General features: G+C 42.6%; 1 protein-coding gene across 3 annotated transcripts in view; it reads right to left on the bottom strand.

The window, feature by feature from the left end:
- CACUL1 (CDK2 associated cullin domain 1) overlaps positions 1 to 17,250 on the bottom strand; it is a 37,978-nt gene extending 20,728 nt beyond the window's left edge. For 2 of the 3 annotated variants that reach the window (XM_085229610.1, XM_085229609.1), the window contains exons 1-3: positions 16,773 to 17,250; positions 12,214 to 12,340; positions 7,937 to 8,039 (exon numbers count right to left, since the gene is read on the bottom strand). In XM_085229610.1, the coding sequence (XP_085085736.1) occupies positions 7,937 to 8,039; positions 12,214 to 12,340; positions 16,773 to 17,079 (537 nt within the window). In that variant the 5' untranslated portion in view covers positions 17,080 to 17,250. Of the gene's footprint in view, positions 1 to 7,936; positions 8,040 to 12,213; positions 12,341 to 16,389; positions 16,722 to 16,772 lie in introns of those variants that run through there. The other variant, XM_085229611.1, reaches the window with a different exon arrangement.
- Positions 17,251 to 23,670: the final 6,420 nt, after the last annotated feature.

The following is a 23,670-nucleotide window of genomic DNA, read 5'->3' on the forward strand; positions in this document are numbered from 1 at the left end:
ATATGGTTAAGACTCCCTGGTTCATAAAGGCTTGGTAGGCAACTTCTAAGATTAAAGAAGAAGGAAAATTCTACTTCAAAGAGCATGTCAAACAGCAGACAACAACAGCTTACACAGGGCACTGCTTTTCTCACACTGACAGTCCACACTTTCCACTTAAAACAAAATACAGAAAGCATCTGGATGACAGTTTGCCACTCCTGTTTACAGGAGCCACGAAGGTTTGATACCTTTTTGCTGCACCGAAGAAGAAAACACCATTTGCTCACCATGCAAAGCCTGTGACATACAGAGAGGAACGTTAAGAAGGAATCAAAATGCACACCCAGCTGCCTTGCAAGAACAACCTCAAGTCTTCAATCAGAAAATACCAGGAAGTTGTTGGCTACCACTGCCCTATAACCAAGCAGAAAATGAGGGTTACAGATCAGAACAAAAGAGGGTGAGAGAAGCCCTAAGAGTTTCACTGGAAGCAATCACTAGGCAAGCATTCAGTTTTGTTCTTAACCTCTGGAAAGCAAAATCATGGCATTAACATCTCATTACCACTGAGTTTTATTCTCCTGGTAGCATTACAGCGCTGGAGATGCAAACAGAAGAGCACCAACAACCTGATCCCACTTGTTTCAAAAAAGAAAAGAAAGAAGAAAAAAAAAAAAGAGCTCAACAACCAAACTCTCCTGAATTATTGCTTGATTTGCAAACTTAAAGAAAACCACTCACGAGCAGAGGCCAAGGAACTCAAAAACAGTATTTTCACAGATCATCCATGAGTCACTGCAATCTGTGCAGGGAAAACAGAACCAGCTCTGTCTCTTCTGCTCCCTGTGTTGTTGCACAGCTGCTCAAAACAGCCAGACTGATAGCAATTATTTGTCTGAGCATAGGAACTTTCTCCATGTACTTACATTCATGTTAGTATGACAATAACTGGATTGGGATTAGCTTCATATAAACAAGAATTTTATATTAAAAAAAGCACTGCACTAAGTCAACCAAACATAAGCATTTGTGAATAAATAGAGGCTACTAAGATTCTTCTATTAAATGGCCAGCATTTAAAAATCAATGCAGTCTGCTGTAATTTTATTAAAAAAAAAATAAAGAAACTGCTTGAACTGGGATTTTTTATTCTTGGTCTTAGTCCAGAAACAGTAACACATCCATTCAGCTGTTTTAATTACACGGGGAGAAAAATGATAAGAATATTTATTCCTCACAACCCTCAAGAAAATACTAAGTCTTTAAAAACCATTCCTATCATACCTGAGGGATGTATTAAAGCAGCTGCTCATATAGAGAAAGAAAAAAAACGTACTGCTAGCCTAAGGATTTCCCAAAAGAGGAACCCTCATTCCTCCACTCCTCATTCCGAAACCCATCAATCTGACAACTCATTTCCCCTTTCAAGAGGCTCCATATGGAAAAACAGCTTAAATCCTCTCCTACAAAAGCTCTCATCTACCACTCAGAGTTAAGAACTGTTTCCAGCAGCAACCATTTAATGCGTCTGTTCAAAAGAGAAAGTGAGGTCAGATTTCTCAAACTGTGATTGAGTTGTATTCAAAAACAAGTTGAAGATGTTAACTGAGGTCAGATTTCTGAAATGGAGATGCATTCATTTAACATCTTCAACTTGTTTTTGAAGACTTTCCTAGCATAAAATACTGTGGCTGTTGTTAAAGACTGATGCTAAGGACATCGTTAAACCTCCTTCCACATAACAGACATCTCAGCACCAAGAGATATGAGAATTAAAAGCACATTTGAGAAAGGATGACGTCCTTACATCACGTAAGATGTAGACATCATCTAACAAGCAATGACATCCAGTATACTAAAGTGCCCTTCCCTAAAACTTTAACATCTATTCTGATAGCTAGTCATTTGCATGAACTTGCACATATGTGAATACGGGTTACCTTTTTTTTTCTCTCCAATCTGAATATCATACTTTGACTAAACACACAAAAGAACAAGCAGCAGAAGGCAGGCTGCTGGCTCAAGACAAAACTGCTCATAAGAGAGAAACAATGACAACAGATCTTGGTTTCAGAACACAGAACTCATCTGTTTATGAACATTCATCTGGCACCATCAGCAACATGCTCAGTAAAGCTTGCATTCTTACACTGGTGCATAGTTCCAATTTCCTGGAAACACTCACTGCCAGGATGCCAGCACACATGCTGCAGCATCTCTCCCATGCCTGCCAAGTGAGAAGAGAGTGCAGCTATAACTACATGAACCAACTCGTTATTTGTGTAAGCACTCTGACTCTTTTAAAGCAGCTTTTGTTCTTCCTCAGTAAAGCATCATTTGCTTACTTTGCCCTGCAGACATAGGCAATTCCCAGGTCTATCTCACCAGCCAAACACACTATCAAAACTTCTTATGAAAGACACTTATCAAGCCAAAGTACAATTCATTCAAAGACTGTCATACCATTAAAAAGTCTGCCCTCGAGCTGTACATCATGAAATAGTCATAACTGTCTTCATCTTTTTGACATCCACACACCAAGATGCACATATTTCTACCACATCTGGTTTCTGACAAAGTTCTAGCACTACTCATTTGATCTGATTCAGTTCCGTGTGATCAGAGCATTAACAGCCTGTTTTACAGGCAATTAAGTAATGTTCCTTGGTAAAACTGCTGGATGAACACCTACAGCAGCAGAATGGTATTCTTCTGCCCCTTAAATATCATTGACCAGATAAATGGCCAGTTTGAGTTTCCTCTTAAAAATACGTATATATTACCTGACCCAGAAGAATGCTGAGAAACACCAGCATACATAAGAGGACTTAAGAAATGCAAGTTCTCACTTTGTTTTCCAGCACAATTTATGCTCTTTTCTACAAGCAGAACATAGAGATGGCAGATTTCTTTCCTAAATCAGTGCTAGTAACTATGGTAAGCATTCCATGGAATCAAATATTTTAAAATAACATGAGCTACTTTGAGTGTTACTCTTCTGATGTTTCATCTCTTGTAGCAACCAAGAAGGCTTGCTACGTCTCATTCCGCCAACAAGCCAAGCAGTACCCATACAAACAGTGGAACAAGAACGGGATTCTTCACATGGGTGTTGTGCACAGCCTGACCTTACATACAAAAAATAGGCAGAGATGGTGTTGTCAGGCTGTATGATGGAACTTCTGACACACGTCACCTTCAACATACCTTGGAAGGAAAGCAAAGCATCTACAAAACAGTTTGCGCTAAAACTTAAAGTATATTTAGTATACTAAAGTATACTAAGAAGAACTGTTGTGTACCTAACACTGCCCAGTTCAGTTTCACCATGCACTCAAAGCACTACCTGCTTGCACTTTATAACACCGTGGTGACTATAGTAAAGTTCATAAGCAAAACACAACAAGCCACCTAAAGCTTTGCAGTCTACTCCTGTAATCAGCAGAAATACTGAGTTACACAACAGTTTCTAAAACAAAAACAAAGTTCAGAACATAATCTGAAGTTCCAGATCAGGCATCTGACAGCCTTGCCATGTTTATCAGATTAGTAATCATCAACTTAGTTTTTCAGAAAAAACTGGGGAAGGAAGTGACAGCCCGCTCATCAATGGAAGACAAAATTCCCTGAAATCACAGGGAACAAGCAGGAGACAAACACAGTAAAGAAAGGAAGAGGCAAGGAAGGAACAGGCCATCTACAAAGGATACTGCTGACACACTTCTAAGGACAGGAGATGACAGACACCAGCACAACGCACAGCACTCAGTTCCTAGAGATGACAGTCCTTAAGACAGCAGAATGACTTTGACAGTAACCAGATGCTAATACATATTCTTCCAAGTAATCAATAGATTGGACGATGAGAAAAGATTTTTTCACATGCAGCCCCAGTCGGTTTGAGAGCTGGCAACAAAGAAAGCTCAGAAGCTGTAAGGGTTAATATTAGGCAGGAAAGCTCTCTGCCATTGCACAGCAAAGACTCAACCTGCAGGTCATGGGGACGATGCAACAATTGTGTACAGCATCCACCAACACCAGACTGCTAAGCTCCCTTGTATTCATAAGAAAATAGTGTTGTTTGTAATAAACACACTCCTCTCCTCATATAATAAAGGAGAAACACCTTGAGCTCTCAAGAGCATCCAAGAGGGTAAAGAGGCTATCAGCAACTGGCTCCAAACTCAGCATGGTGCTTTTAGACAGGTGGAATCTACGCAAGAAATTCTGCTATTTTAGCTCTGTTTGGTTTAAAATAAACAGCATGCAAGCAAACTAGTGTTTATTTACATAGAGAAAGACAGGACTTCACTGAACACAAGAATTACAGTCAGTGAACTGAACTGTTTCTGATAAAGACTTAGAATCAAGAGAACCCTTTTTCTCTTTTGCTCTAAAATAAAAGCCTTGTGAACACAACAAACTATTGCTTTTCACCTCACTGTCATTTCCTAAGCGAATAACTGAGAGTTTTCACACCAAACCAATAATAGGTTAACTGTACTTGCACTTTGTCATGGGCCTGCTCAATGCCTGGGTACATTTTGATTGCCAATTCTCAAAATCCTTCCCAGTGTCACTTCCTAAAGAGATACATAATGGACAGAGCAATTAATTTCAAATGACTTTATCAAAGCATAAGAGACATGTTTAGGCTAAACACTCATCATTAATGCAAATACAGTTTTATAGTTATACTATTTTTAAAAGGAAATGTATTTAAATTGAAATTATGTCTGCATATTCACTCCACCTCATACATCTGAATGACTCAGCACTTACCCACTAAAACAGCTGTCATTATTTTAAACCACAGCATAATGGGCTATGTCCATTACCAATAAAAAGTTTCCAAATAAAGCATCTTGAAAAAAAGAATCATCAGTAGGCATACAGGTGTAATAGGCCTTAGGACAACAGCAAGTACATCCATTTGCGTGTTCTGCCATCACTCTTTTTAAAACACAAACCAGAATTCTGACAAACTAAGAGTTAGGGAGCCTTCATTTTCCTAACAAAACTCAATTGTACTAATGCAGAAAAGCTGGTCCAACATCAGCTGGGAGAAAGGAAGGCAATCCTTGCTCAAAGCCTCTCCCTAAGTGAAACAGCCAGAGGAGAGGATCATTGACCTGCACAGCCAGAAGGGAGCTAGACATGTCTTGAGATATACAAGCCTCCATCTCTAAAGAGTGATGATGCAACAAGAAATTCATCTTATTTCAATGTACTTCTCAGAGGCAATGTTCATGGCTTTTCACCCAATGCCAAACACGATGAGTGTGCATTCAGCCCACTCATATTTTCCTAACTCCTCCCTCAGCACCACAAATTAATTTCTCGAGCCGAAAAATGTGTGGGGCAGCCCTTCAGGTGTGCTCAGGGTAACAAACACCAGTGCACCCAACACAGCATTCAGTCAGCAAGAGCAGAAGTCAGCAGATGACGGCCTGGGAAGGTGCATGTATCCCAGTGCATCCTCAGCAGTACCTGGGGCACCCAGACCAACCTTGCCCATCTCCATCCGTTCACCAACTTCAGCCAAAGGCAGGCTTACCAGACAAGTAAAGGAAAAAAAAAAATGCACAGGGAGTTGCTGCAATAAATGCAGCAAGGAAAGAGGATAAACTTCAGTATGGTGAGAAAGTAGCAAAAGCAGGTCGGACTGGTCTCTTTAGATGCTCCACTTCCACCATTTGGTATCTGACAGCTTTATTGCTTCTGCTGCTGATGAGCCCTCCTAATATGGAATGGCTTGCTCTGGCATGTTGGTTACACGTAGATAATCTGCAATCCACCTGCCATGAAACCATTGCACTTCTATGCAAAGAAGTTGTTCAGTTTGTCCAGAACAAGACATTGCAACTGCCCCCCATTTCAGTTGTTGTGATGATCTGCTTTCTCACACAAAAAGAAACCCTGGCTTGCCCTGAGCAACCTTGGCCTCTCTATACATAAAAATATTACCTCACATTAAACCCACACCTCACCAACTCAAGAGAGCTCCACAATTCAATTGAATATTGTCGGCCACTGGAATGAGTTTACATCAGAGAAAGTGAAATATCACATACTGTGCATTGAAAGGATTTGCATACATCTTATTTATATTGTGTGAATTGGAAACTTCCAACACTGACAAAGTCATTTTTTGTTGGTGATAGTAGGGTAAAGATCTAGCACCATGCTTCAGCCCTAAACCCAAGTGACTACATGTCACCAACAGGTACAAATAGCAAAGACACAGGATAATAAAAATGCACTGTAGTAATGCCACAATCCATAACTAATACAGTTTCTTTACAGAACAATTTTTTTTTAAGGCATACAGGTTTTTCTTCAAGCAGCTCAAAAAGATGTATTTACCATTTACCCAAAAACAGTCACCTGAAGGTGGTACAGTGTTATATTACCACTCTCCTGCCACCTGCCATAAGGTGCGTCTACCCTACGTATGAAAACTTTTGCAAGACAAAGGTTGCATTACATAGCTGTCAATTATTCCTTCCTCAACTCAGGTTCAGAAGACAACTTTGTTTTTAGGCAGAAGAATTGAATGCATGTATTTGCCAAGGGAAACATCAAAACCTGCAGTTTCAGAACTGAGGAAGCCATCAAGGACTGCTACAAAGAAAAAAATTTGGGGTAGTTCCAAATTCAAAGCAGTGTAGTACTCTACTGCGGAATGTATCAGAAGAACTGGCCAAACCTGTACAGCTGCAATGATTCTTACTTCTCACAATCAGAGGAAAAAATGTACAGGCTGCACCAGTTCAGCGGGACCCAGGGAAAACTTCAATCTAAACATTATGTTTATCTGCACTGACATGCAGTTACAGAACAGCTGACACTGTCTCTGTATGAGGAATAAAGAAATCATAAAACAAAAGCAGCAAAAAATCTAATTCAAGATGACCTAGATATTTCATAGTTAAAGACCGTCCCAGACATTACATCCACCACATTGTGTGGTCCTGTCTTCTTTTGGTTTTTGTTCTGTGTTTTTAAGGAAAGCAACAAGAGGAAAAGCTTGACATGAGAGCAGAACATCAGAATGATTACAGTGAGGTATATTTTGATGGATATGCAAGTTTAGCCAGAAGTACCTCATGCACTTAGCAGTAAGACTGCTCACGACTGACTGAAATTATCTACCAGTTATTAGAAGCACTGAAATAACTGCTACAATTTAGGGTTCTTATGCATTTGGCATCTCTGCTTGACTCAACACAAGTCAGTACAGAACTCAAAAATCAGTCAAAATATGACAAAAACTAAGAAAATTAGCGTTGCTGCTAGTGATGACAGTGTCAAGCACGTGCCTGGAGATTCTAACCTAAAAGGGATTTTCAGTGAGGAAGACACATGAAAACAAACATGGATGCACAAATAAGATGTAAAGAAGATAGGTGTATATACAAGTTGTATTAGGACTGCTGTAAACCACTGACATCTAGAGATAGGCGAGAAAAATGCAGAATAAACTGTAGCACGCAATCTTCACATGGATTATGAAATACCAGTTATAAATTATTGCATACTTAATTCACTTTAATTTCTTCCTTTATTTTTGCACTGCTTATGAAGCACAAAGCCTATAAAGCAGTTTATAAAGATTAACAAAGCAATGGCAGATATCCATGTCATGCTCAGATTATATTTGACTGAAGTGTTTACATACCAGGTTACACTTTAGATTTCCCCTTCTCAAATCTTTGATTCTGTATTATATTAAGTTTTAGGCACTGCTGTCCACACAGTATCTCTAAGGCTAATTGGTGCCAGCCAATCAGACCTAGTAGTTGGTATTCTGTCACTGAGTGAGGCAGTTCTCAATTTAGTAAACTGGTGTAAATTAGAATTAACAGCAACACCCTCCATAGGCCATCTACATGCTGCTCCAGTATAAGCACAGATCCCAGGAAAGATAGAATTAGATTGTGCAGCTTCTTACCTGCAGCTCCTTTGAGACTCTCTCTAAGTGGTTAGTTATCTTTTTTATTAGGTCACTATACATCTGTTCCGAATGCTGCTGGCATACACACTTATACACACAACTGCAGAAACAAATATAGGAACAAACAATGAACTTACAACAGTTTGCAATGAAGGGTAACAGACTTCAAAATATTTCGTTCAAGTCTCAATTCAGATGCTAACAGACTTAACTGAATGACTGCTGAACTTCTAAATGCAGCCCTACTCCAGTAGACTCTTAAGTCAGCCATGCCTTCATCACCCTTCACCCCCACCTAACTACAGCTTAACCTACAATGAACTCTCCTAACAGTGCACTTCTGAACAGACCAGCAGAAGTTCTGAAAATAAAGCCCTATGCACGTCATTCTGTGACTTAAAACCTTAAAAAAAAAAACCACCAACAACTATATTTCACAATAAACAAAGATGTGCAAAGAGCAACACAACTTTTGTTCTCACTTCATGGATTGGCTGTATTAATTCTGCTCTTCAATGTCACTTTTGCTTTTTAAGAACATTTTACTGCTCCCATTTTGCAATAACAGCGTATCTGCAGTAGGTCTAAGTACTTAAAACACATTTACAATGGTTATAAGACAAATACACATACACGCACTATTTTAAGCAGCAAGTAGCATTAAGGCAATCATCTTCAGGGCATTATTAGCACCAAGTAACTTCTGCCTCACTACAGTGCTTACATTCTCTGAAGTCAGCCCCTGAAAGATAGCTGCCAAAAACTGAGAGGCACATGAAGCCTTCAACTGGTCCTTGGTCAGACCAAACCTCCTCCCCATGCCTCTTTCCTGCCCTCTCACCCTGACTACGTGGAGTACTGCAAGAACAAGTACTTTAGGCCAAAAACTGTTCCTTAGAACATGCCCAGAAATTAAATACAGAGACATCCAGAACCCAGACTACAATTCTAGTATGTTCTTAATGGTTCCTACAGGCAAAAGAAAAGCAACACATCCCTCCAAGGGAATAATCACATGTGATTCCTAACTCAGCAAGTGATTCCAGGAAAAAAAAAAAAACCTGAAAAGGTGGCACTGACACAGCTCAGGGCTACTCTAATTTTGTAATGCAAAGGAGAGGTAAAGCACCAACACTTGTGACTTCAGGGGCCAAGACAGTACTCTACTTCAGTAACTGCCACTCTCAAATCCTTCTGGAAGAAGGTTTGACAAGCAGATTACCAGTAGCAGATCTAATATTCCTTTACCTTTTACAAGTTTATATTTATTCCCTTTGATAACTTCAAATGCACCAAAAATACTTTGTTCACCCTTAGTAAAGCCACTGCTGTTGTTTTTTTGAAGAAATAAAGATACCCTACACCACTCCCTCTCTTATATTTTGAAAATAGTGGGTGGTTTGGTATTGTTTAAAAAAAAAGTCAAAAAACCTAATTCTTTCACATGAAATCTACCAATAGCAGGTCCTATTCTGGAACAATCAGGAGCAGAAGATATTTCGTTATGGTGCTGCAACAGCAAACACACCAATTTAATTTAGATCAAAGAAAGAAACATTGGTAAGAAAAGCCAGAATGACTCCTGTGATCTCTTACAAACCAGCCAGCACAACAGCAACAGCAACGGCCTGATGTTTGTTTGCTGCATCACCAATGGGTATTCAGCTGCTTCCTCAAGCTGACACCTTCATTTATAACTTCATAAGTACACTGAATTTTAAAGCAGGTCTGCTTATTGCTACATGCACTATCACTGTACTTACTTCTGCAACATATCCTGTAGTCAACCACCAGTTTTTAATAAGCACATGTAGGAAATGTTTATACTTTATCTGAACATTTATATTTAGATGTTACTTCCCCATTTGCAGATCCTGTTTTCACTTCCCGATGTAGGCTGACTCTGTGAATCATCCTTGCCCTTCTATTACCCCCAAAGAAGCCACTGGCTTGTTAGTCCGTTAGCATAGCTCAGCACCACTCAAGTGGGACAGTTAGTGGGAGGAATGAAGTTTTGAGATTGTAAGGTGTCTTGGGGAACAGTGACCTACTTGCATTAGCCTTAAGAAACACTTGTAAGGATTGTCAGAAACACAACATGGTTGCCCGCATTTTCCTCATCTCACTTTGTTACAACTCTAACTTCAGTATTTAACTTCATTCCTTTAAGAGGAAGCAACTATAAACAGGCAAGCTTTGGACTCAAAGATGAGAGCAGTCACTGATCACACTTTGGTAGCTTATATGTAAACTGATCCACAGCAAATATCAGCATACACACCTCTGAAGTTATCTCCTAGCTTTCACTGCTGTGGAGCATTCACCTACAGTTACTGACTGCAGAAAATACTCTAGCTTGTGTATCTAATAAGACATTTCAAGTTTGCAATAAAGAAACCTCAATACCTTTATTCAGCACAAAGATGATCAAAACAGACAAGCCTATTTTCAGCTCAATTTCACTGCAAAAAAAAAAAAAGATATCTAGCTGCTTGAGACTAAAAGAAAAAAAAAACAACCACCTTAATTTTCAAAGCAAAGAACTAGCATAGAGAAGGAGAGAGAATCTACATCCTAAGTCTGCTACTTAGTTTCTGTGATACTCCATGGAAACATCATCAATAAATTCAACAAAAAGGAGCTGTCTTCCATCCTCAATCTATCTTGTCTAGATTGTAATTCAGGCAAAGGGAAACAATAAATAAATCCCCAGGCTGGAAAAGGCTGTGTCAGTGTAAATACATCCATAGGGAGCTTTAAAAGAAAACTCCAGAAGTGGCATGCCAGCTTTCTCAGCAATGCTATGTTACAGACTTGTTTCGATAATACTAAAAATACATGCTTCAGACATCTGTGTATCACTAAAATACTGCATTAAATTTCACTCTGATGTCTAAGGGTTCAATAGGATTAACTTAAAACCTATTATCCCTTTAATAGATAATTTTAAAGAGAATCTTAACCAGGTATGGATCATGTCAATTACACAGGACTGCCAGCAGATGATGAGTTCACTATTCCTGATGGCTGTTTGCACATATGTAATTTCAAGCTGGGGAAAGGAGTTTCATTACCCACACTACAGTTGCAAAACCCACCCCAAGTCAAATTGACTATCATTATTATTTATACATGTGCTGATATCTGAATCCTGACAAAAGCAGCTCCAGAAGCTTGAAGAGGAAAGAGGAATTTTACTGAAGTTCTTAACGGAGTTAAGATGGAAGACTGAAGGTCTGCCAATCTGGTATCTGGCTCTTTAATCCAGAGTTTCAAACTAGATGGACCAACAGCTAAGAACAAGTGAGTTGGAGACAGAGCTGAAACTTTCTGAAAAGAGCAAGCATTGACTGAAATGCCTGTGTTATTCCTCAGTGTACAACACTACACTACTAGTTGTGCTGCAGGCAAGGACCAGCAAACAGCAGCAGCCCCCCAGTTTCTGCCCTATTTGCCCACACCTGGATACTTGTCACCTACAGAACAAAAACATCCATTTTGGTCAATCTCCTCAGAAACTGACATTTAGCATGAAAAAGCATTTAGTATTTTTGTCTGGAGCTGTAGCACGGCTTTGAAGCAAACCTTCCTGCTGTAACCAACCGAGCATTAACTGTGTCTGCAGCACAGTGCTGCTGAGTGACAAGATTTCTTTCTGAGCAAAGCAAGGCAAATCTCCAGGCCAGGCACATGTCAGGTGTTCTCCAGACAAGAAAACAGAGATAAGGGACTGAACCATGTCAGCCTCTACCAAACATGCAGCAGCAGGATGGCCGGTCAAAAAGGAATCAGACCCAATCTCATGTGAAGCACACAAGTGACACCTTATCTGAAAGGACCTCAGCACCAATTGCTTCAATTTACTCCTGCACTTCTATTGCACCAGGTTGACTCCTGCTAGCTGTGACATAAAATCCTTTTGAAATACTAAGTCAGACACCTACCATGCCCTTCTCCTCTTCCCCTTTCAGAAAGGGATGTTGAGACTTCAACACATTTCGTAATGCATTACACTAAGCAGCTGTGGTGGAGACTGCTCTTGCATCAACATTTCATGTATTTTCTCCCCTTCAGTATTTACTTCTGACAATACGAATATATCAAGTTATTTATCTGATATTTACCCATTCAAATGATTTAAACAATGTTCTACTTTATATAACCTTCCCTTCCTTCCACATAAATACAAAATATGACAAATGCAAAGGCTGCATGACAGAACAAACATTAACATACAAAAAGGAAGTCACAAAACACTTGAAAGATTTCCTTACCTGTATATTTGTTCATAGGAGATAGGGATGTAGTCACCAGGACTCTGAGTTAAAAGCTGATCTATGGCACTGTCCAGCTTTGGCCAATATGTGCTCTTATAGTCTTCAATCGTTATAACATTCATTACTACAAGGAAGAGGAAAATTATATTTAGTGACTTTTAGCTAAACAATCAGAAGCAAATGAGTGAGGTGTGATTTCAAATCATACCTCTCGCTTGCAGAAAGAAAAAAAAAAAGGAACACCAGTTCTGCTAAGATAACCTCATCTACAAATAAAGCCCATACTTCTGTTTGCATATTTTTATTTAAAATAAAAAAAAAATCTGCCAACTGGTACCTGGATAGATTGCCTCTTCCAGTGCCCTTCCCAGCAGCTGTTATGCACCACCCCAGAGGAGGCCAGCACCTCACCTAGCTTAAACCTTCATACTGAAGACAGTTTCCTTTGTCTTCAGTCATAGTTAAGATCTTTTCCTAATATATATTTCTAATCTATATGTTTCCTATATAATATATATATTCCATAAATGCATACAAACAGAAGGAGAAAGCAGCAGCATCGAGGCATACCCATTAGAAACACTACTCAGCTAAAGCATAAAATGCTTTCTAAAAAAGCCCCATCAGATTTGCATAAGAAACATTCATGGGTTCCACCTAACTTCCTAAAAGCATTTTGATTCCCACACTTCAGTTCTGAAGACAGGCCAGGCACAACATTTACATCGCTAAGAGCCCAAGGCCAACCCATCAAACAATCACTATTTTTGTTCTTCTAATCCAGAAACCAGATTACTTTCAGGTTTCAGCAACTGTCTCAAGTCAGCAACAGCCTTTCTGAAGGCAGTATCCTGCTACTGCAAGCTCTGCGAGAACAACCTCAGGACCAGGAAGCAAAGGAACCACACTCACCTTACAAAAACTACAACAACCCTTCTAAAACCACCTATAACCCTTTTTCCCCATCTTTTCAGGATGCTGTTCTTAACGGTCTATCCCTAGAACAGGCATCCAAGATTTCAAAGAATATGCATCCAACTGTCTCCATTTCCAACCTGCAGGGTAATTCTAGAAGACAAGCTTGATTTTCTTGAGATTGGTCGAATTTGTAGGAAGTGGTGGGTTCTGTAACAACACACACATTCCATTTCTCTCCCTGCTCCACCCAAATCTGATTCAATGGACACTGGTACTCTCCACAAATTGTATTTCACAAGCAAAGCTAGAAAAGCAACTGCTGCTTTTCCACACACTGAGAAGTTCAAAAGAAAAACTGTGCAAGTCAAATGCAGCAGTGAAATCATGTAAGTGAAAAAGAATATGCATGAGCTTCATAGCATAACCTAAATATTTTGGTACCATACCAGAACCTAAATACAGCCTTCTCCAAACCATCTATCAGAAGGATGGCAAAAAAAAAAACAAAAAAAACACTAGAATTATAAAAAGAAGAAAATCCCAAAGTAGGCATTTATCACCCACCTAAGTGATAGGAAAAACATAAGAATTTTCTGTATAGCCCAGGAAGGGGGCTAGGAAGGTCATATACACAGAACAGTGAGAACAATATTAGTAACAATCAATGATCCTGTGGATTATTTATGCAAGGTAACTTTACCTGAAAAGCACTCCAAAAACTTTACTACAGTAACACAGAAAAGCTACCCTTCTTTTAAAGCCATGGCTGAAAACGGAAGGGATGAAGGCATAAAGGAACCCAACCTGCTGCCAGCTAGGCAGTTCGTGCTCTGTCCATCATCTGTCGTTTACTGAGTCAAGAAAAATTTAAGTGAGAAAGAAGCAAGACATCTTGAAGAAGCTTTGATTATTTCATCTCAGAAGTAAAATACGTTAAGCAATGTGCACTACTACTCCAAAACATTTTGTGCAAGCATAAGAACATCAGACAGACGCCTGAGAGTGCTGGGCAGACATGCAGCCATTGCTGTAGACCCATGTCTTTCTTTTTCTCCCTTTTCTCCTGTACTCACACAGCCTGACAAGAGACTTGCTGAGCTACAGCACAACAGCTTGGGCAGGGGATATGCCAAGTGCATGGATCTGCATCATAGCAGCTTTCAATTCGTTTGTATTTAATGACAGGTTTCTCTATCTGCACTAAGACTGGTTAGGAAATGTAATGTTAAACTCCTTTTTTCCTCTCATCATACTATTTGTGGATGCAGCCACGTGCAAAGCACTGTACATTATGCAACAGGGCAGGCAGAGGTTTAGTGGATATGCTGACACTCACAGCCCCACGTGCCCACCCAAAATGGGACTGGGATTACACACATTCATATTCACCCTCGTTTGAAAAGGATGAAAAAAGAAGACTGTATGTTCTCCCCACAACCAGAGTATGCCCCCAGTTACCAGTGTGGAAGAGGTTTCTCTTAAAGCAATAAAATTTCTTACTTCCTCCTTTATGACAACGAGGAAACATTTTTCATAGCAGTATTGCTTTACGAATCATTAGCTAGGATTGAATCTAATCAATTGGAAATAGGTTTACTTATAAGTTCACCACAACGTGGAAGATTTTCTTATGTTGCTCTAACTTGAATAAAAGCTATTAAAGGAGATAACACATTACCACATCTCAGTTCTCAGCCTTATCCAAATCTAAAAGAAGGAGAATTTACTTGCACCTTCTAGATGGAAACTTCTAAATCTTTCTAACCTTCTTCCTCCATTAATCTACAAGATGAATCAGACCAAAAAGGGCCCACTAGACCACATCAGTCTGCAACTAAAACCATAAACAAAAGCCATAAGCTGCAAGTAGTTACACACTAAAAGACAGGTAATAGATTTTTTTTTTTTTTTTTTTTTTTTTTTTTTTTTTTTTGCTTTAGAGGAAAAATACAAAGGAATAAACCAATACGAATGTCACCAGAGCTCTCATTTACCAGAGCACTGCAGGAAATAAGCCATTCATGTCACTGCAGGACAACCCGTCCAAAAGGAAGTCTCAGCTCCACGACAGAAGCAGAGAACAGCCCTCCATGCAGCACAGAGCAGACAACTTTCTTGTCAAGCTCAGGACTGGAAAGCAGTTTTGCACATGTGCTCAGCTACTGCAAAGGCACAGCAGACAAGAAGGGAACGAGCACAGCTGCCTTCCTATTCACTGCACATTTATCTCTGAGGAAACCTCTCTTCCTTTACTCATATGTGATAATTAACTAGAGATGAAGGAGCCCTCTGTCAGCATGAGGATTGGAACATGCAGAATCCCAGCTCAGCTCCTGTACTTTCTCTATCCTCACTGTCTCATTGGATTTGTGCTGTTTGTATACACAGATTACCAACAGAAGGTAAAGCTGCAGAAAAGTTGTACCAGATATAACACCTCACAGATTTTTGTATTTTAAAGGACTCTTCACTTTCTTTTTAAAAATATCTGAATATCAGTAAGACAATTGGGATATTGAATATTAATGCTGGAGAAGCAAAATCAAGAACTCAAAAAAGCACACACTAAGCAAAATCACACAGAGCTGCCTTTCCTCCCCCTTATATACAAGCTATGGGTTAGCTAGGAAACGACGTTCCCATTTGTGTAAGATCCAAAGTTTGCAAGCATTTTCATTCTGAAATAGAAAGGAAAAACTCCAGCTCTCAATTTCTGAATTGGGAATTGAAGGGCTCCGTTTAGCGAGGCCGAGCACCGTTTCTCTACAACCTTCCCAAGCATTTACAAGGCACCCCAAGGTACCTGGGGCCCTGACAGCTGGGCAGGCAGCGAGCCAGCAAGCTTAGGGAGTCTGGGAGCCTCAGCTTCAAAGCAGCCGGCCCTGGCAGTGCGCCAAGAGCCACAGAGCTGGGGCTGCAGGGAGCCTGAACTTCTGGCTTCTGAGGAGCTATGCAGGTGAGCTGGCACGGGGAAGAAGGAAAAAAAAAGAAGTGCACTTCCCATCAAAATTTCATCATAGCAATTACAAGGCTATAGTTCGAGGAATTTATTCGCCAAATCCAAGTTTTCTGAAAGCCAATAGGGAAAAGGATGTACTCTGCCCAGAGATATGACTGCTAGAAATGAAAGTAGAATCAAAAAGAACAGCAGAAAGGCCTTCCCTTCCTTCAGCCTTAGCTCAGCAAAAACGCAGAAAAAGGACTACATTTACCATCGCTGCTAAAAGCCTGATGCAAATTTTGGTTTGAATCTACCTCTGCGGGGAAACACTCTCTGCTTCTCTTCCCAGGCCTCTACAGACATACGCAATCCTTTAGGGACAGGTCTGCACGCATTTCTTCTGCAGCAAGCCAACGGGTTTCGCACCATTCTGCACCACTCCCTGCTGCTGGGCTCAGTTCCCCAAGTCACGAGCCCCAGGCCGGGCCCCGCACTGCCGACCCCCGGCCCGTGACACAGCTCAGCAGCCGCGGCACCGCTCGGAAAGGCGCTTCTCCCTCCCAACCGAGCGCCGAGCGCGGACCCCGCTCCACGAAGCGCCTCGCGAAGGCTCCGAGCCCCACCCCCGGCCAGCCCGGCTCCGAGCGACGGGAAGGGGGAAGGTAGCGGGCAGCCCCGCAAGCCGGGGCTCACTCACGGAACTTGGAGGTGGAGGCGTTGATGTTGATGGCGGCGGCGATGGCTCCCGGCCCCCCCTTGCCCGCAGCGCCCGCCGGGTCGCAGCCCCTCAGCACGCCGTTGGCCTCGGGCTCCACAGGCAGCAGCGGTCCGGCCGGGGGCCCCGCGGGGCCGCGCAGGAGGCGGTCGCCAAGAGGGGCGGCGGTGGTGGGGCCCAGCAGGTGCCGCCCGTAGCCGCCGGCGCCCCAGTTGTTGTGGTTCTGGTCGTCCATCATGGCCTCGCAGCCGCCGCCGCCGCCCTCCTCCTCCATGCTCTCCTCCTCCATGCCGCCGCTGGCAGCTCGGGGTCAGCGCCCTCCATCCATGGCGGCCGCACTCCGCCGCCGCGGCTCGCTCCGGGCACGGCCCGCAGCCACCGGCACAGCCCGCGAGCCGCGGCGCGACACTTTGCGGCAGGCGGAAGGCGGAAGGAGAAGCCGCGCCGCGGGGCACGCTGGGAAGCGTAGTCCGGAGGGGCCGTGCGGTGATTGGAGCACGGAGCGGAAGTGGGCGGGGCTGTGCTCACGTGGCGCGCGGCACGTGGCCGGGCTGCGAGGGGCGTCTGGGGGGGAATCGGGGCTCCGCTTCTTGGGCAGCAAAACGAGTAATGTCTCCTTCCCTTTAAGTGTGACTGCCCGCTGCCTCGCTGTGCTGACGTCCGCTGTTTCCATAAATATTCAGCAAGCGTCAATGGACATCAACGAGTGCCATTTTTTTTTTTCCGCATGGAGGAATTCAGCGACACGCTTTTGCTTCAAATGCATTTCCATGTCTGACGCCGTTCTGTCAGACTGCCCCTCTGCTGCCATCTGTCACTCGGAAGGCTGGTCGAGGGAGGGGGTTGTCCTGCTCTGCACTGCGCTGCTGTGGACTCGAGTGCTCTGTGCAGTTTGGGTGCCACAGTACAAAAGGACATAAAACTGCTCGAGAGCATCCAAAAGAGGGTTGCAAAGATGGTGAAGGGTCTGGAGGGCAAGAGGTGTGTGAGGAGCGCTGAGCTCCATGGGTCTGTTGGGCCCGGAGCAGAGCAGGCTGAGGGCAGCAGCCGTGGCAGCCCACGGCTCCTCAAAGGGAGCAGAGGGGCTGCGCTGAGCTCTGCTCTATGACAACGACGGAGCCGGAGGGAACGGCATGGAGCTGTGTGAGGGGAGGGGTGGGTGGGGATTGGGGAGTAGTGTCTGCACCAGAGGACGGTGGGCACAGAAGAGCTGCCCAGGGCAGTGAGCACGGCCCGTTCAGACACAGGGTTTGGGTTTGGCTGGGTGTTGGCGATTTTCTGATAATCATAAAGAAACATAAATAAGGTTTGGATCTCTTGGCTTCCAGAAAGACACGTTTGTGCTTTCCACCTGCAGAGCAGCTCCCCTGCGCCTCCCACTCACTGCTTCAAGTGAGCCTGGAGCAGCTCTCAGATTGTTTGCCAGCATTTGGGAACACCGTGACCTGAGAAGAAATCAGGAACTTATCAGTAGGGATTTATCTGTGCTTGGTTCATTTCAGAAACTCTTACGTTAAAATCTAAGAGCAGCAAAAAAGAAGTAAGAGAAACCCATCTTTTTTTTTTTAAATCCTAGGATTTCATTTCTGTTTCATAGCCCTGTATTGCACACATCTGTAGTTACTACCTCTGTTGTTTACTGACCAGGTGGGGTCATTCATTTTCTTTGCTGTGCTCTGTAGAGGTACGTTTCCTTTCTAATCCCTTTCACAACGTTCCCTGCATGGTGGCTGCACCCACTGCACTTCCTCATGGCAGGAGTCCAAAGCAGCTCAGGGAATGCTTGGCTGCAGCGTTTTCTGTACAGTCTCCTCCGCTGCCTTGTGCAACAAGCTGTCTCATCTTACAAATCAAACAAGGAGCCCTTTCTTGCCTCCCATAAGGCAGATGAGAAGCTGAAACAGTCATCTGTGGCTCACACTATTTAAACACATGATTGCATGCTGATAAAGGCGCTATCAAATATTTTGTCATTAATGAAGCACTTGTTTCTGCATGAACTTCACAGACCCGTCCGCGCTGTTTCCTCTTTTCCTCGTCAGCATGTGGAAATCTGAATTATGTTTAAATACAGTCTTTGAAAAATAATATTTTGCAGTAGCACAGCTGTAATTATTTTCAGTATTAATTGGCACTGCCATGCAGGGTTCTGACAAGAGCTTCTTGAGTGTCCTCACATCTCCATAAAATCCCTGGAGTCTGAAGGCTTGCAATGAGCTCATCGGTACACACTAATGCTTTAGCCCACAGAGTAACATGCAGATGGCAGACCAGCAGCAGCACATTAGTTTCAGTCTCCTGAATCATATTTAATTATCTAGACAAGTGTAATTGTTAAATCTTCATAACATTTTTTTTATTATTTTTTGGCTGAGTGCTTTTGATAATCAGGTCACAGCCACAGGCTGTATTGCACTACAAAAAGGAAGATCAAGGTTTCCTAACATTATCCACAGAAAGTGTGGTTCATTAAAAAAGCAGTATTTTTTACACAGAATTTTGTAGAAATAAGGCTACAAGGGAGCTTCTCCATCAAGGCTTTCAGAAGCAGGCTGTGATGCTTACTTCTGTTGACTGTTTAACTTTTGTGTAATTTCCATTTTATACGAATAGCCACATCACTCAGGTATGGGTATTTTCTTCTTTCTCTTATACCTGTGTTTCTAAACACCACTGGGATGAGTAGGAATCTCTGAGCAGCTGTTGCTGCACTCCATGTGAGAGCTGGGTGCATGGAGGCAGCAGGTAAGTGGTATATGAAACTTGTTGGTGAACAATATGCAGGTTGTTGTATTTCCTGCTAACTATGATGACATGAATTCTTATTTTAAAACAGACTGGCTTTTCCTTATTTCACAAGCACCCAGCCCACTGGGGTGAATAAGAAAGCTTTCAATGAGTTAAATGGAATTTCAGTGAAGTCCTAACGCAGCATGTTAAGTGTCTCCCAGATTTATGGCTCTGGTTATAAACACCATATGAAAAGAGAAAATACTTCTGAGAAGTAAATGTGTCCATTACTGCAATACTGACTGCGGTGAGAGCACATTTCTTTGGCTGTATACACTCTGCAAATGTGATCTGTCTCATTATATTGCAATCTCTTAGTTGGCCACTGGCAAGAAAAAGAAATAGCTTATGTGATAAGTCCTTGGGAACTAAAGGCTACAGACATGTTTTATCAGCAGCATTGATTTCTGAGAGTTCAGAAGGAAGCACAGCACAAACTGAAGTTAGCTGCATGAAGAGACATCATCCCTGCCATCTTCCACAGGCAGAAGAATGCAAAGGAATCTTATGTGTATTTGGCACACAAGGCAATTGCTGCTGTGTGTTCCCTATGCACTGTGCCATCCGTGGGTGCAGCCAGAGAGCAGCACAGTGTGAGCTGCTTTGCAAAGCCAGGCACAGCCGTGATGTGCCAGACATACAGACAAGTTCCTTCTGCACAGAGCCAAGTGGAAATACAGAGAGGAACACATTCACACCTCACATTATTCATGGAAGGTGCCCACTGAACAGAAATTAAAATGAAATTTCAGATCGTCGGGGACAAACGGGGAGAGATGCACGGCTTCATCTGGCTTCATCTCTGTGTTGTGACAGGTTGAGAAAATATCACCAGGAAACTCTGTCAAAGCCATAGGTGTCACAGTGTTCTGCTCGCTGTTACCCTGGGTGCATATGCAAAACCTCAGGATGATGTGCACGAGGGTGAATGGGAGTTTTGCATTAGACTTATGTACATACCTGCCTCTGTCCTTTAGCAAGTAAATCTGTGCTCCTCTTCTTCAACTATGCAATGAGTACAGGACCCAGAATCTCACAAAGCTCTTTGTAAAGCAGATGTGCTTTCCAGCCAGCTCCCTTTTCTCTGCCCACCCACCAGTATCAGCAACTCTTCAGGAGTACAGTGACCACAGCATTCTAACTGCAGAGATTTTTTCCAGCTTCTCCACTAGTGGTCACCTTCCCTGCATGATCTGTGCTTGATGGCATGCACTAAGGGTCTCCCAACCCTTCTTCCCAGGAGCCCCATTGCACCTTGGGGTTTGTGCTTTAGCCCTTTGCATGTGCTGTGTGCTGTGTGTGACATTACCTCTCACTGCCAGCTCCTTGCGTGTTACTTGCTCTTTTCCTCAAAACCTCTTACAATTATTTCTCAATCTGCATCACTCAGATCCTGGATGTGAGTGTGACTCCAGAATTGTCCTGGAACACAGGCAGAATAGAGACTGAAGGAAGATAGAAGGATGGATAGCAAGTGTATCCTGTAATTTTATGGCACATGTTACAGCACTGATACGAGGCACGAATCTTTTGGCATAATCACACTGAAAGCATTTTTGTGGCACGTGATATGAGCTAATCCTTCTAACTATGGGCATGGCCAGACTATTCCATAAAGCAATACCAAAATAACATTTATTCATTTGGTTATTTTGTGAAGCTCTAATCAGTCAGTGCCATGTGTCTGGACCACATTACAAGCAATAGAAGGGACACTCTTCAGCCCTCTACAAAACCAACTGACCACATCTTATGCACAGTGGCAAACCCAGATGTGAGCTACACAATGGACATAGTGTACAGAGAATGTAGAGACAATTCCTGCCGCCAGGGAAGGCTTCAAGCACGTCAGAGGTCCTGGCGCAGCCCAGGGCACAAGGAGGGAACTGGACATGGCTATTGGCTGACAGCTTAAGGGCAGGGAGTAGTGAAACCCTTTGCTAATGCCCTGCTCAGAGTTGCAGCTTGCACCGTGTGTGTAATTAGACAGAAAATAAGCCTTTGGCAGTATGTGAAGTGAAGTATCCATTGCAGCTAATAGCATGCTGGCAGTTCAGGCTTGTTCAGATGTTTCATGACGGCACCAAATTAAAACCCCTCAGCCAGGGGCTCTGGGCCATTCCACTGGGAGCTCCTAGGACAGCACCACGCATCGTTCTCCCAGGAATGGGCTTAGACTGCAACACGGTGTGGTGCAACGCAGCATAAGGCTGCAGGTCGGTTCACTGAGGTATTAATGTCAGCATACTCCCCAGGGGCTGGTGGGGCTGTGCAGGTCATTACCCACACACACTTACAGGCTATCATTTGGCAATAACACAACATCCTTGGTTTTATTAGTACAAGGAGGAAGAAACAAAGCAGCATGTGCATTTTCTGCTGTTTCATCACATTTTCCCATTTGACTTGCTCCATTATCTCCCTCTAATCTTCCGCCATCCTACATCTCCCCATGTGTGTGCAGCCCATTGTGAGCTCTCTGAAAGCACAGCATTAACACACAAGTGCTGCTGGACTTGCAAGCAAAGGGAAACTCAAGCCTCCTCATAGCAGTTTTGTTCGTTGTGTCATTAAGTAGTTCATTTCTTTCTCACAACGTATTCAGGGAATATGCAGGAGTCTCTGAAAATTGCTGTTCCAGCGAAATATACATCAATAACAGAATGCAGCAGGTAATATTTCCTGAGAATCTAACAATGGTTGTTTGCTCTGATTTGGTTGTGTTCCTTTAAATCTTTGATCCAGGTTATTTTGCACTCTATAGAGTGAAAACTCCTTCCCCATGGACTGTCCCCAGGTGTGTGCTGCTACCAAGGACCACCAGTGTCACAACATGCTCTGGTTTGACTTTTTTTCCCAAAATAATAATTAAAAAACAAACAAACAGCAGTATAAGGTGTGATGGGCAGCTCGTCTTGTAAAGCGAACTGTCATTCGCCTAGAGGTGGAGCCAGATATCTGCAGGGCTCATACACAGAGGAGTGACATTTTCTGAGCAATAAAGCAGGAAAAGTGAAAGCATTTCAGTCAGATATTTGCTTGAATAATGGCTGTTTGATACCTGTGCAAAAGCCACAGGAAAATTTTTGGGAAGAAGCCTGGGACTGGAGAGGGGGGAGGAAGAATCCTTGCACAAACAAAACCAACATATGAAGAGGAAGAGGAGGACCAGCTCCTTTACAGGCTAATGTCCTCCATATAGTACTCTCCTAGTTAGTCCTGCAAAATGCTTTTGAGCTTTAGGCATCTCTTCTCTTGCTGTTTCAAAAACAGGTGTTTAGGATTTTTTGATCAGGTAGTAGGAAAGCTGTCTGCATCGTTCACTTCTTTCACACCTAAGACTTTCTGAAAAAACAATCTGGGCACCTCCTATCCAGCTGGCAGAGCACCAGGATGCTGCAGCAGCAGGACTGGCGCCTATCTCTATTTCATGTTAGATAGTGGCTATTAACTTCTCTGTTCCTGTTATTTTCTCTGGAAACAGTAAAACAGTATCCATGGTTCCCCCTGCTGGATAATAATGCACGTGTTCACTGTGTCTTTTAAACTGGGTCGCTTTCTGTAACTGTAAGAAGACAGGAAATGCTGGTCCATTTAAAAATTTTCTTTCAATAGGATGGTGAGCTGGAGAAGGTTCTTGTGGCAGTCTATGGTTATCATAGTGATTGCCTGGTTTCTTGTCAGCTTTTAATTCAGTACTAAAAGGAGGCTCTCCCCAAATTCTGTGGGATCTGCTGCCACTTCCCACTTTCCGTTCTGCACTGATCAGGTTCAAAAGTTAGCAGTTGCTCTGATTGCTTCCAAAATCTCAAACTGAGAATTAGTATAGGGTGAAAGGGATAATACGAATGCAGGAGGTTTTACAGACAAACTTAGAAATAAGAAACGTGAGAGATTGCAGTGCTATTAGCCAAGGAACAAAGGTACCAGCCCCTCACCCTCGTGATTACTGTAATTACCAGAGCAGCAAGTGGTCCTATCTTAATCAGACTTCACAGTCAGTGCTCCAGCTTCATCCTCCCAAATCAGTCCAGGGCTTTGGCATCATTCACCACTGAAAATCTTGTCCTGCCTGGTATTTTTTCTTCCC

The sequence above is a fragment of the Meleagris gallopavo genome, chromosome 8 (genome assembly GCF_905368555.1).
Source record: "Meleagris gallopavo chromosome 8, MGAL_WU_HG_1.1, whole genome shotgun sequence".
Lineage (NCBI taxonomy): Eukaryota > Metazoa > Chordata > Aves > Galliformes > Phasianidae > Meleagris > Meleagris gallopavo.